This window comes from Ictidomys tridecemlineatus, unplaced genomic scaffold, assembly GCF_052094955.1.
Source record: "Ictidomys tridecemlineatus isolate mIctTri1 unplaced genomic scaffold, mIctTri1.hap1 Scaffold_910, whole genome shotgun sequence".
Classification (NCBI taxonomy): Eukaryota; Metazoa; Chordata; class Mammalia; order Rodentia; family Sciuridae; genus Ictidomys; species Ictidomys tridecemlineatus.
The window spans coordinates 71,938-84,943 of NW_027526142.1; the positions used below are offsets into that span (position 1 = coordinate 71,938).

At 42.4% G+C, this 13,006-nt stretch overlaps 1 protein-coding gene across 9 annotated transcripts in view; it reads left to right on the top strand.

Annotated features, from left to right (window-relative positions):
• The window catches only part of LOC144374867 (nephrocystin-1-like), a 41,881-nt gene that overhangs the window by 12,097 nt on the left and 16,778 nt on the right, over positions 1–13,006 (top strand). For all 9 annotated transcript variants that reach the window (XR_013434134.1, XR_013434133.1, XM_078037628.1 and 6 more), the window contains exons 7-11: positions 3,913–4,038; positions 4,342–4,384; positions 5,254–5,338; positions 7,309–7,403; positions 9,171–9,299. Coding sequence is in view for 7 of the 9 variants with exons in the window: in XM_078037628.1 (XP_077893754.1) it covers positions 3,913–4,038; positions 4,342–4,384; positions 5,254–5,338; positions 7,309–7,403; positions 9,171–9,299 (478 nt within the window). In the remaining 2 variants the exon portion in view is untranslated. The remainder of the gene's footprint in view (positions 1–3,912; positions 4,039–4,341; positions 4,385–5,253; positions 5,339–7,308; positions 7,404–9,170; positions 9,300–13,006) is intronic.

Here is a 13,006-nt window from a genome sequence, read left to right on the forward strand (position 1 = left end):
CCCTGACCTACAGCCTCAGCCATGCAGGTGTGGTTTGTAAAGGATTTGAGACAGTTTTCTGCTAGTGAAATGATTCAAAGAAATTTTTTTTTTTTTGATATTTATTTATTTATTTATTTATTTTTTGAATTTTAGAGTGAGAGAGGAGAGAGAGAGAGAGAGAGATAGAATTTTTAACATTTATTCTTTTTAGTTCTCGGCGGACACAACATCTTTGTTGGTATGTGGTGCTGAGGATCGAACCCGGGCCGCACGCACGCCAGGCGAGCGCGCTACCGCTTGAGCCACATCCCCAGCCCCAGAAATTTTTATTGAATATATAAATCTTGATCTTTTGTTTAACTTCAAAGTGTGACACTCATTAATAGTAAAATATGCACGAATATTGTACAAGTAATATCTTTATTGTTTTTTGTTTGGTTTGGTACCAGGGATTGAATTTGGGAGTGCTTTACCACTGAGCTACGTCCCCACCCCTTTTTATTTTTACTTTGAGACAGGACCCCTTGCTAAGTTGCTTAGAACCTTGCCAAGTTGCTGAGGCTGGCCCCAAACTTGTAGTCCTCCTGCCTCAGACTCCCAAGTCTCTGAAATTACAGGCATGTGCTACTGCACTCAGCTAATACATTTTAATTCATAGGTTTTTTTTTTTAACTTTTCCTGGAAAAATGCCACCAATACTAAATAATAATGTATATTCTAAGAAAGTCTTTGCTTTTACATGTCTTCAGTAGTGGAAATTACTGTTTTTCAAGGATGGATTATATTTCGTACATGAACAAGTATTGTTTTCAATGGACAAGTATTGAAAACATGGATTAGGTAGATAGGAACATTGGGTAAACTATTTTTGTTTCAAAATAGGGCTTAACTTAATAGAATCATTTTTCTTCAGGGATTTATATGATACTCCTGGAAGAAATTTTCCAAAGAGAGACTTACAAATTCAAAAATATTTTCTGCAATAATCAAATTGCTAGAATAAGTACGGGTCCTCATAAATGCTTGTGTAAATGGTCCCCATTTGCATGTAGAATTTGAATGTGTGTTGAGCAACCCAAAGGAATGATTCATTTATAGTCACAAAGGTATTGGGGTATGGCAGTAGGGAAGCATTTGATAAAAGTTAGGATAAATATTGAATTAAGGAAATATTTCCTTTTTTCAGTGTATATTTTAAAGCATTAGTAATGAAATGCTACTCATGACTAGTGAGCTTTATTTTTATTTTTAAATTTGTACTTTGTTTTGCGTTAAGAAAGGAGAAATTCTTCTTGTAATTGAGTTCCTGACGGAGGGGCGGGGTTATTCTCTGACACCACGGGTGTCATTTTCCATATCAGCTCCATAGCACCAGCCAGTGTCCAGCAACTCAGTTGGATTCTGGCCTTAACTCCTGGATTTAGCACAGGTGTCACACAGTAAGGGCACAGTTCCACTAGACTGCCCTATGTTCAGATGCCAGTCACATGTCCCAGCAGCCACTTGTACTTCTGACTGATTGGCCAAAAATTCAGAAGTCTCATCTCCTTCTGCAGGGGTCTCATGGTTCCCTAGGGTGACTCACAGAACTTGGGAGAACACTTTCCTGTCTGTCCTCTGTATCTGAGGATACAGAGCAAAAATATCTTAAAACAGTTGCGTCTATATTGAACATGTACATTTCTTTTTCTTGTCATTATTTTCTAAACTATACAATACAATAATCATTTATTTGGCATTTACATTGTGTTAGAGATCATAAGTATTTTGTATATGATTTAAGGTATGTGGGAAGATGTATACAGGTCATATGCAAATACTGTATCATTTTATATAAGTGACTAGAGCATCCTTAGGTTTAGTATCCATGGGGATTCCTGGGACCAATCCCCTGAGGATACTGCGGGACAACTATACTTGGATGTACCAGTTTATTATAAAGGATGCAACTCAGGAACACCAGTGAAGAAGATGCACAGGGCAAGATGTTGAGGTGGGGCATGCAGGACCTAAGCGTGCTGTTCCCCAAAGCCTTTGTGTATTCACCCACCTGGAAGATACCGAAGCCTCAGCCTCCCGGGGGTTTCTATGGAAGTTTGTTTATTCTCATTAACTAAATCACTGACCATTGGTGATGAATTTAATCTCTAGCTCCTCCATCCTCCCTAAAGTTTGGAAAGAAGAGCTGAAGGTTCCAACCTCTAATCCCTTCCTGAAGCTGTCTAGGGGTCCTCTAGAGGCACCTCACTAGCCTGCACACTAGAATGGTTGAACTTCTTAGGAATAAGAAAACTTCTTATGGATAAGAATTCAGGAGATTCCAAGAGTTTTAGGAATTCTTTGCCAGCAAAAGACACAAATATATATTTTCATTACACTCATTAAGAAGTAAACAAATAGGGGGAATTATTTTTAATATTTTATATTGTCTAATATATCAAAAATATCGTTTCAACACATGATCTATATTTGGACATTGAGTTACTTGTTTTATATTAGGTTCAAAATCCAGTGTGTGTTTACGTGGACAGCACATCTCAACCTGTGCTAATGTGAAGAGCTCAGTAGCCACGGGTGGCGAAGGGCTATGCACCATGCAGGACAGGTCTAGGTGGTCCTTTGGAAGGCAGCAAGCATTCCAGCTCGTGGTGACATTTATTCAGGGTGTTTGCAACCTATAATCACCATCAATTATGCCACAAAGAACCTAAAATTAGCTTCTATGAGTTACCAAAAAATCTCCCCAAAGCAGCTCACCTGAGGTAGCTGCGTCTTCTCCCACACATGGAAGGAGTGTGGAGATGGCTTTCTGGTGCTGGTTCAGGCCCCACCTGCAACTCCATAGCTCCAAGTGAGGCAGCTCTTCCTGGGTTACCTCTTTAGTTAAGTCAGTGGCCAAATCCTTTAATGATTCTGAGCAGCAAAAGGAAAAAGAGGAAAGAATCAAGAAATATGAGCTGCTATCTAAGGAGGTAAAAAGTTTTCTGGAAGTTAGAAAACTTCAGCCACGTCTCGACGACCAGCATATTTAGTCCCCAGGCCACACCTAGCTGCAAGGGAGGCTGGCTGGCCAGATGGAGTCTCAGCAGGCCCGATGAGTCAGTGGTTCTGCTAGAGAGGAAGAGGTGGAGGGTGGCCACCTGCAGCCTGTTTGGATCAGTCTGAATGTACCTCTTTGTAGACTCTTGGTTGTTCTTCTTGGGTGAAATCCTACATGCTTGTCAGTGCTTCAAAGGGTTTACACCTTTATATCTTGATTTATTTTGCCAATTTTGTCTTGGCAAAATTATGGCCTCCTATGTCAAGAGGGCTTATTTCCCCATGCATCTGCCGAGGCTGGCCAGTACCAGTCTGTCTTAGCCTTTGCCAATGTGGTCAACAAAACAGCCTCATAGTTTTTATTTGTACTTGTGATACTCCCAATGAGGCCGAGCATCCTTTCATTTGATTTACGACCATTTGCGCTTCTTCTTTGTGGATAACCAGTTCAGTTTCTTTGACCATTTTTCAAATGAATTTTTTTAAAAAATCTTTTTCTTGATTTATAAGAGCTTTTTATGAAATTAACCCTTAGAACTTGGTGTTAATGGTTTCTTTATTGACCTTCAGCTGCGTGTATTTTTTATTAGTGAAATCTGCTAGCATTTCCATTTATGATTTTTTAAATTTTGGTATCGTAACTGCAAAGGGCTTTACTCCACCTTTATTTTCTCCTATCAGAGGTAATTCTTTTAATTTTTTTCATTTGAATAAATTCTACCTGGGATTTATTTTGGTGAATTTGCTGTTTACTTTAGTCTTTGTCATTGTTTCACATAGTGAAGTTATCAGTCATGGGTTGAAATTTTTTCCCTGTCACATATAAATTCCCCTCTGTGCCTGAAAGTTTCTGAAAGTCGTAGCATTTTTATTGGTTGATTTTTGTGTTAGTTGGAAAGCACTTCCTGTTTCAACACTTTTCCAGCCCTGTGACAAAGAAGAGGAGCAGGCGACAAGTGAAGAGGGCAGTGAGGAGGACACCGGGGGGACGGAGGGTGAATCCGAAGCTAATCAGAGGTACAGAGCGCGGGAGAGCGAGCAGCTTCTGCCGACTTTTTATTTATTTTTACTATTAAAATAATGCAAGATTTTCTTGAAATGGAGTCAACTTATACCCAGAGAGCTTTTCATATTATTGTTGACCTAAAGGTCATGGCTACTTTAGTTCTGCAATTATTTTTAGTGCATTTAGTTCTAGCTTGGCCTCGCCTAGAGATTGTTTGGTCTTCAGAATCTACTGAGTGTTTGTACTTGTTCTCTGATTCGTGTGGTGAGGGGCAGAGGCTGCGCCTGCACTTACCTGCTCTTTCATTTCCCCAGAACTGATACTCGCCGCAGTGCTGTTCAAAAAGCTATCTCAGAGGTTGGTATCTGCTGTCTTATTAATAATACTTTATATTTGATGTCTTATAATATTTTTGGCAATGAAGACATTTGGGATGTCCTAAGTGTTCTATTACCTTTAGTTCTGGTTGAGTTCAGATTCAAACCAGGATGGAGACTCTTCTAGACTGCCTAGATCTATCCAGGCTCAGGTGTGGAAGGTGCAGGGCAGAAGGCTTCTCTTTCTGCCTTAGCAAGCCTGAGCTGCAACCAGCATTTCTCATTAGGGCTTCTGTACAAGAAGAGTAGATCATCTCATTCATGGTGTGATTTCAGAGCTCGGAATCTTTCTCATTGATCCTATCCAGATTATTTATCATTTTGGCAAAGGCTGGCATTAGATTTTAGTTATTATTTGAAAAGTCTGAAAAACCCAGAAAGGTAAGACACTATCTGTAATACTGTCATTTAAAAAAAATGACACGACAAAATGAAAATTCTCCACCCCGTGAGTAATCACCATGAACGGTTCAGTTAGCATCTTCCTGACCTTCTACTGCTCTTCTAACTCCCAAGGAGATGCTAGTGGTATCATCTGCTGAAAGGCAGTGCAGTTGGGGTGGGGGTGGAGCAGGAGCATTACAGTCAGAATGTACTTGAAGCAGTGATCTAGAAACACAAAGCTCTGCGCCCAGCACTATGTGGGCCCCAAGTCCTTGTGAGAGTGCAGATCCAGTGATGGCCACGTACTCTCAGGAATTGGGTCACGTTGCAGCACTTTCCCGACACGTGCACGTGGTGTTTTCCCGTTGGGTTGGGCTTGCTGTGGTGCTGAAGGGACACAGTGGGGAGGTGAGGAACCATGGATGGAAGCGAGCAGACCACTTTTGTTTGTCCTCTCCTCGGCAGATGAACACCATGGGTGTGTTAACCAGCATGGGGGCTATCCCCGCAGGCTTCAGGCCTTCCACACTCTCCCAGCTGCTGGAGGAAGGTACGGTGGCGCTCGGCCTCTGCAGCCATGCTTGGAGGCTAATTTTTCTCTGGTAGCTAAAACAAGTTGAGGAAAATGCCGAGTCTCACTTCTCTTTGGAGCACGTCCTTTCCTTGTCCCTCTTGTGACCATAAGCAAGGACTCCAGTTCTATGAGAGGACCATCTGTTTACCTGTGTTGTGGGCTCAGCCCTTCCCTATTCTTTTTAATTGCCAGCCCTTTCCTGCTCTCTAGCCTGCCTATCCTGCCTTCCCCTGCCACCACTGTGAGCAGCGCACCACAGTGCCACCGTCCCATCCCAGCATCGTGCCACCAGCCCATCCCGTCCCAGCGAGGAAGCCTCCCTTCCTCTGCTCCTCTTCACAGCAAGGGCTCTCCTGGAGCGTTCCGTGGGCTTTCTGATTCCTGTTCACCCTGGATTTCCCGGTACTTAGCAACTTTTGTCTAGAAGCTCATTTTGAAGGGGAGTCATGAGGTGCAGGCTGGCTCCTGTGTGCCTGAGCCATTAACTGCGGGTGGAAGGGCTGCTTCAAGGTTACTTCTGCTGGGAAGGTTCTTCCTGCTCCTTCCCATCCTGTAGTCTCAGGGTCCCTTCTACCTTGGCAGCGATGCCCGCTCTGGCAGCGCGGCTTCCCTCCCACCCTGTGAGCACATGCACTAGTCTCATGTGCCTACTTCTCTGTTTCCCTCACTCAGCTGTGGTCAACAAGGATTCTCGGCTCCATTTGCAGCTCCTAGCACAGCCCATGGCACAGGGCAGGGACTTAAATGATTTCTTAAACAAAAAAGTGATTTTATAATAAATATTCTTCATGATAAACTATGGAAGAGAAGTATAAAAATGCTTATGTATCTCCCATATCCTGCGTGGGCAAGGGAATGGCTTCCCTTCGGAGGGATGGGCTGGCTGGGAAGTAATAGTTAAAAAAAGTACCACAAGATGACCTCAGAACACAGGAAAGCAGTTTCAGAGCAGGGGCATCAAAGGGCAAAGCTGACCAGATGGGTCTAGCTCCTAACAAAGAATGGAGCCCGCGCTTGCTTTATTTATATTGGAACACATCAAAGACTTTTGGTAGAAAATTCTTCACCAAAGCAGGATAGAGGTGGGGACAGGTAGGCTGCTTCATTCCTGACAGGTCATACCCATCTCCGGTGCTGCGCAGGACCTTTTGGCAGAGTGGAGGGGGAGTTCACTTGCATTGGGTGGTCTTAATAGCAGAAGTGCCACTATAAGTTCCCAAATACGAGACCTACCCCCTCGCTGGCTTAAGTGTTGAAAAGGTCCTCGTGCATTTTGTGGATGGATTCCTGCACTTTTGTGTTAAGAAGTAAAACTAGGTTCTGGGGCCGGGCTCAATGTAGAGCGCTTGCCTAGCACATGTGAGGCACCGGGTCCATCCTCAGCACCACGGAAGAGTAAATAAATAAAATGAAGGTATTTTGTTCCTCTACAACTAAAAACATATATGTGAAGAAAGAAGCAGGGCTGGGACTGGGGCTTGGGCTTAAATGGCAGAGCACTTGCCTAGCATGTGTGAGGTACCAGGTTCGATCCTCAGCCCCACATATAAATAAAAATAAAGTTACATCAACAACTAAAAAAATTTAAAAAAGAAGCAAAACTAATGGTTATGTATTTTTTCTAAAATATATAAAAAAATGTTACACATTTCTGCATTTTATAGAAATATTTGAATAAATCATCTTCACTGTGAAGCATGTTGTTGGTCTAAACTCTTTAAGATCTTCCTTAAAACTATCTTAAAGTAGTCTTTTATCAGTTTTTATCTTAAAATTTTGAGCATGATTCTATCTTGGTTCATCTGTCTTGGAAAGCAAGTTGCTAGTAAGCCCCTTGGCATTTTGGAAATATCTGTTTCCTAAATTTGTAGCATAATGTCTTAGACTTTTGGTTTTGAATTTCATTCTTCTTTTTATAAGAAAATAAAGGAAAGCTGTTTTTTCAGGGAATCAGTTTCGAGCAAGTTACTTTCTGCAACCTGACCTCACGGCATCACAGCTGGCCTTCAGAGATCTGATGTGGGACGCGAAAACAGGCACTGTGAGTACAGCGACAAGAGAGATGCTGCAGCCTGGCTGCCGTTGTCCTGGGGCCAGCACATGAGTGACATGTGGCTTTAAAGCAGTGGTGTTCACATAGCCAAGGCAGCACCTAGACTTGGTCCCCTGACTCTGGTTTCTCTTAGCGGTTGTGCCCTTCTCCCATGGCCACAAAGGATGTAATACTGAGTCTCCCTGTTCATCATGCTTTACCTCAGTGTCTTCATCTGGGAACAGGGATGACAGTCCTCCTAACATCGAGCGGTTGTGAGAATTTATGAAGGCTTTGGCAGTGCCTGGCAGAGTATGAGAACGCAGTCAGTGTTGGCCAGCACTGTGCTTTGGATAGGTGCCCCACGGCCCATGGGTCAAGGCTTGCTGCCAGCCTGGGGGCTATTGGGAAGCGGTAGGACCTGGAGCTGGGGCCTAGTGAGGGGAAGTTACATGGCTGAGCCACACCCATGAAGGGATTGTAGGACCCCAGCCCCTGCCTCTCTCCCATCTGCTTCCTGGCTGCTTCGAGGTGACACATCACGCCACCATGTGCTCCCCGCTCTGATTCCCTGCCTTGCCACTGGCCCCAAAACAGTGGAGCCAAGCGACCATGGACTAAGACCTCTGAGACCAAGAACTAAGCAGACTTTGCTCTCTGCGAGCTGCTCATCTCAGATCTCTTGCAGTGGGAAGCTGCCAGCTCCGTCAGGAAGAGTGGAAGTGACATGATCTTAGTTGAGTGGGAATGAAAAAGTCGGCAGAACCTCATGATCACACTTTTTGGGTACCACCAAGAAAAAAAGATTCTTGCTATGCCAGTATTTGAAGTAGAATATGCTCTTGATCTTTAATTCTACTTTATATGTGCCTGTAACAGATATAAACTGCATTAGAGTATGTCACTCTCTTCCCATTTACCTTGACTTTACCCCTCAGTGTTGGCCGGGGTGGTAGGAAGGGGGGTGCAGAACTTGGTGCCCCTAATCCTCTCACCCTGAGCATCAACTGGCACCTTAGTAGGAGGTGCTGTATTGCGATTGGGCAGAGGGGCTGCTTGGTGCACCAGTGCTTGAGCAGATCACAGTTAATGCCGTGAACTTGTGCCCGGGAACTAAAAACCCAGCTCTCATTACTTAAATAAAAAGGTGACAGATTATTGATATTATCTTATCTTTTGCAACAATATAAATTATTTAAATGAAAAGGCTTGTGATCATAAAGCAGAATGTAAAGTTTAGCTGATTGAAGCTGTTCTTTAAAAATAAAAATACAGAATGCCAGTTTATGTATTCACAATCTGACCTTTATCTGTGAAATAGATTTGAACAGTCAGACCAAACATGACATTCTATGTCAAAGCATCTAAGAGCCAAAGAGGAGGTAGCTGGGTGACATTAATGCCAGGTATCTTGGTTGTCATGCTAGGGTAACTGTCTTCAATTCCACACATCGTATGGGAATGGACCTGGAGACTAGAATACAGTGATTCGAGGGTCAGGTCATATATTTTACCTGCTAGTACTAGTAGTCTTTCATTGAAGTTTTTAAGTAGTTAAGAAAAAAATGCAAATATTTCAAATATAACTTTATGCAAAATTTACCTGAAATAACTGGGTTTGATTTTGAACAGACTATTGAAACTCTGTGTATGTATATCCATGTAAAAGTTTTCCTTTTTGTATTCTATGTATATCTTCTTAAGCTGTATTTTACAAATGATGCTTTGGAAATGGATTTGTACCACTATTAATAGGTTTTTATGTTTTTCTTTCAGATTAAGTCAAGGCCAAGTCGTGTTTCCTTGATCCTCACCCTGTGGAGCTGTAAGATGATTCCTCTCCCAGGAACGAGCATCCAGGTGCTCAGCAGACATGTTTGCCTCTGTCTGTTTGATGGCAGTAAGGTAAGCTCACTGAGTTGAACCATCTCACACAGGATGATGGAGAAGCCCTTGTGTGGTACCACACATTAAATGTGGAGTGCACTGTGTGTGTGAGTGTGTGGTACCGCAGTGGGTTAACCCTGGCTCTTCAGTGTGTGATGTTGGTACACACACAGTTAACCCATCTGGGCCTTAGATTTCTTCACTTATGAGAGGGACTGGTACCTGTCTTCTAGTGTTGTGTACAGTTCAGGTCTAAGTATAGAGCATTGCATTTTTGAAAATGCAATGTATATCCAGCTCCCCAGGCAAGATATGGAGCATCGCCATTTCCCGTGAGGTCTCCTGGAATCCTTTTCTGCTCAACTCTTCCCTGATTCCTAAAAGACCATTTTTTACCTAATACCAAATGATAGTCTGAATGACTTCTGAAAAAATAATGTATCTTTCATGAGATGTAGCTTAAGTGGTGCTTAGGTAGAAATTCGTAGCTTTAATTGCATATACTAGAAAGAGGGAAGGTTTAAAATCAGTGATCTAAGCTGGGAACTTAAGAGACTAGAAATTGAAGAGTGAGTTAAACCTAAGAATGTAGAAAAAAGGAAATAACAAAGAGTAGAAATTAATGAAATAGAAAACAGATGGACAGAAGAGAAAATCAATGGAGATGAAGGTTGATTCTTTGAAGAGGTTAATAAAATTGAAAGATGCCCAGAAAGACTGACTAAAAAGAGTGAAAGAAAGCCGGGCGAGGTGGCACATGCACACCTGTAATCCCAGCAGCTCTGGAGGCTGAGATAGGAGAATCGCAAGTTCAAAGCCAGCCTCAGCAACAGTGACGTGCTAAACCATACAGTGAGACCCTGTCTCTAAAAAAAAAAAAAAAAAAAAAATAGGGCTGGGGATGTAGCTCAGTGGTTGAGTTCAATCCCTGGTACAAAATAAAAAAAAACAAAACAAAAAACAAATTATCAATATCTCCCATTGAAATAGAAACATCATTACTGATCCTGCAGACACTGAGGACAATAAGGGATATTATAAGGAATTGTATGCCAGTAAATCTGACAACATTGATGAAATAGATAATTTTATAAAAAACCATAATTTACTGAAACTGACATAAGAAGAAATAGAAAATTTGAATTTCTGTTTTAAAGAAATTACAACTTCAATTAAAAAAATTCCTACAATGAAAAATCCAAGTCCTTATGGCTTCACTCTAGTGACTTCCCGCAAACATTTAAGGAAGAAATAATACCCATCTTATGCAAACTCTTCCAAAGAATAGGAGAAAACATTCCCTAACGTATTTCCTAAATCTAGGAAAAACATGACACCAAATGATGACATTACAAGACCAGTATCCTTCATGGATATAGAAACTAAAATCCTAAACAACATTCTCAAGTTGGATCTAGCAATTTATAGAAAGGACAGTAGGTCACGACCAGCTGGAATTTCTCCCCATGTTCAGATGTACACACCTGTGCATCCAGCATTGGACATGCGAAATTGTAATGTTATTTCATCATATTAGTAGACAAGAAAAAATCATGTGAACATCTCAATAAACAAAGAAAAAACATTGACAAATTCCAGTGCCCATTCACGAGTTTTAAGAAATCCCCTACAAACTAGGAACAGGTGGGAACTTCCTCAAATTTATAAAGAACAAGAAAAACCTGAATTTCTCTCATTGACAGTGAAATGTAGAATTTTTTTTTTTTAGTCTAAGATTAAGAACAAGTCAAGGATGCTAAGAAATAAAAAGATAACTCAGTTTTTTAAATGAGCAAAAACTTGAACAGGCCCTTCAAAAAAGAAAACATGAGAAACCAATAGGCATATAAAAATATACCTAACATGTAATACATTATTAGGGGAATGTAAGAGTTACAGTGAGAGACCCACTTAGATGCTCCATACAAGAAGCCCACCTTAAATAGAAAAGGTAAGTTAAAGGGAGGAGGGTTCACTATTCAAGATATTAATGTCCGGCTGGGAATGTGGCTCTGTTGTTGAGTGCTTGCCTGGCATCTGCAAGGCCCTGGGTTCAACTCCCAGTGCATTAAAAAAAAAAATGTCAAACAAAGTAGATACATACCCAGTCACCCCATGTTAGAGCTTCAAAACACATGACCTAAAAATTGATGGAACTGAAAAAAGAAATGGGAAAAGCCACCATTATAATTGGAAACTTCACTACTGTTCTCTTAGGAATATAGAACAAGCAGACAGAAGATGAGAAAGGATATTAGGAATTGATTAACCTATTGACAAACTAGGTAGGATCAGTATTGAGCAGCACTTCACCTCTAAACAGTAAGAAGCATGTTGTAAGTGCATGTGGAATATCCACCAGTCTACACAGGTGGACCTGGGTCAGAAAATAAACCCCAACAAGTCTAAAATAGAGTTGAGAGCCAGGTATCGTATGGCCTTTGAGCACATGAGATTAAGCTAGATATCAGTAACAGAAAGATCCGTGGGCAAAGTCTTCAAATGCTTGGAAATTAACAGATTTCTAAATAATCAATGAGTCAAAGGGAAATTAGAAAATATTTTGTACTAATCACAAAGTGGAAGTGAAACAGACAGTCTGGTAGATGTCAGCTAAAGCCTAGTTAGAGGGGTTCCCAGAGTGGGTGGGAGCCGCAGAAGAGCTCCTCACAGCCTCACCCCCTGAGCTGAGGAGCCCCAGGCCTCCATGGGATGTGCAGGCAGAGGCCCTCTGGGGAGGGGACTCCAGGGGGAGCAGGGTGGCCGCCAGTGTGGAATCCTGACAGGGAGTGTCTGGAAGGCAGGCAGTGTGAGAAGCAGTGCGCGTCTGTCCTAAAAACAGCAGAGGGCACTGAAGGAGGTGACATGATGAGATTCATGTTCTAGAAAGATCTCTGGCTCCTCTCCGAAGAATAATTAGAAAAGGTAAGTTAAAGGGAGGAGAGGGCAGCCAGAGGGGACTCAAGTGGACCACTGGGGGCAGGGCCCTGGCATGGCAGGCAGAGGACAATAGGCATCATCTTGAAGAAGCAAAAATCTGGATCCAGCTTGCTTAGGATTGCCCCTGGCGCTGGCATTTGCACAACATGGGACCTTGACCTTGCTCTCAGGCTCCTCCTCTTGTACCTCCTGGGATCAATGTGAGCAAACTGGGTTATTATAAGTAAAGCATGGAGAACAACACATGGAGCATAATAAGTGCAACCAAAAGAGTGATGACGATTACAGCTTGGGTGGAGATCAGGTCGGGGGAGATGCAGGAGGCGGGAATCAACGGGATTGGTGGTGGGCTGAGTGTGGAGGGTGGAGGGAGAGCAGGTGTGGAGCGGGCAGTAGGTCTCAGACATCCACCCCTGGATAGACCATGGTCACACGCACACAGGTAGGGAGGCCTCGGGGAGGACTGCGTGTGGCGCTGCGCTGGTGGTTTTCTTCCACCTGAACTTGGAGTAAGGGTGACCACAGGGCTACTGTGCACAAAAGCACCACCGCAAACGCGCCAGGAGGTGTCAGCAGTGACCAAGAAGAGAGGACCTGCTGTACTCTCCTGTTCTCACGTGAGAACCGAAAACAAAAACTAGAATTTCACTTTAATAACAGAAAATATGGGATTCATTTTATATCCAGATCCTAGAAGTTCATTTATGAAATTAATTTTTATCAGAGTTCGAAATCGAGAAGTTTTGCATCACATTTAATAGTTAGAAAATTGCATTATTTGCTCT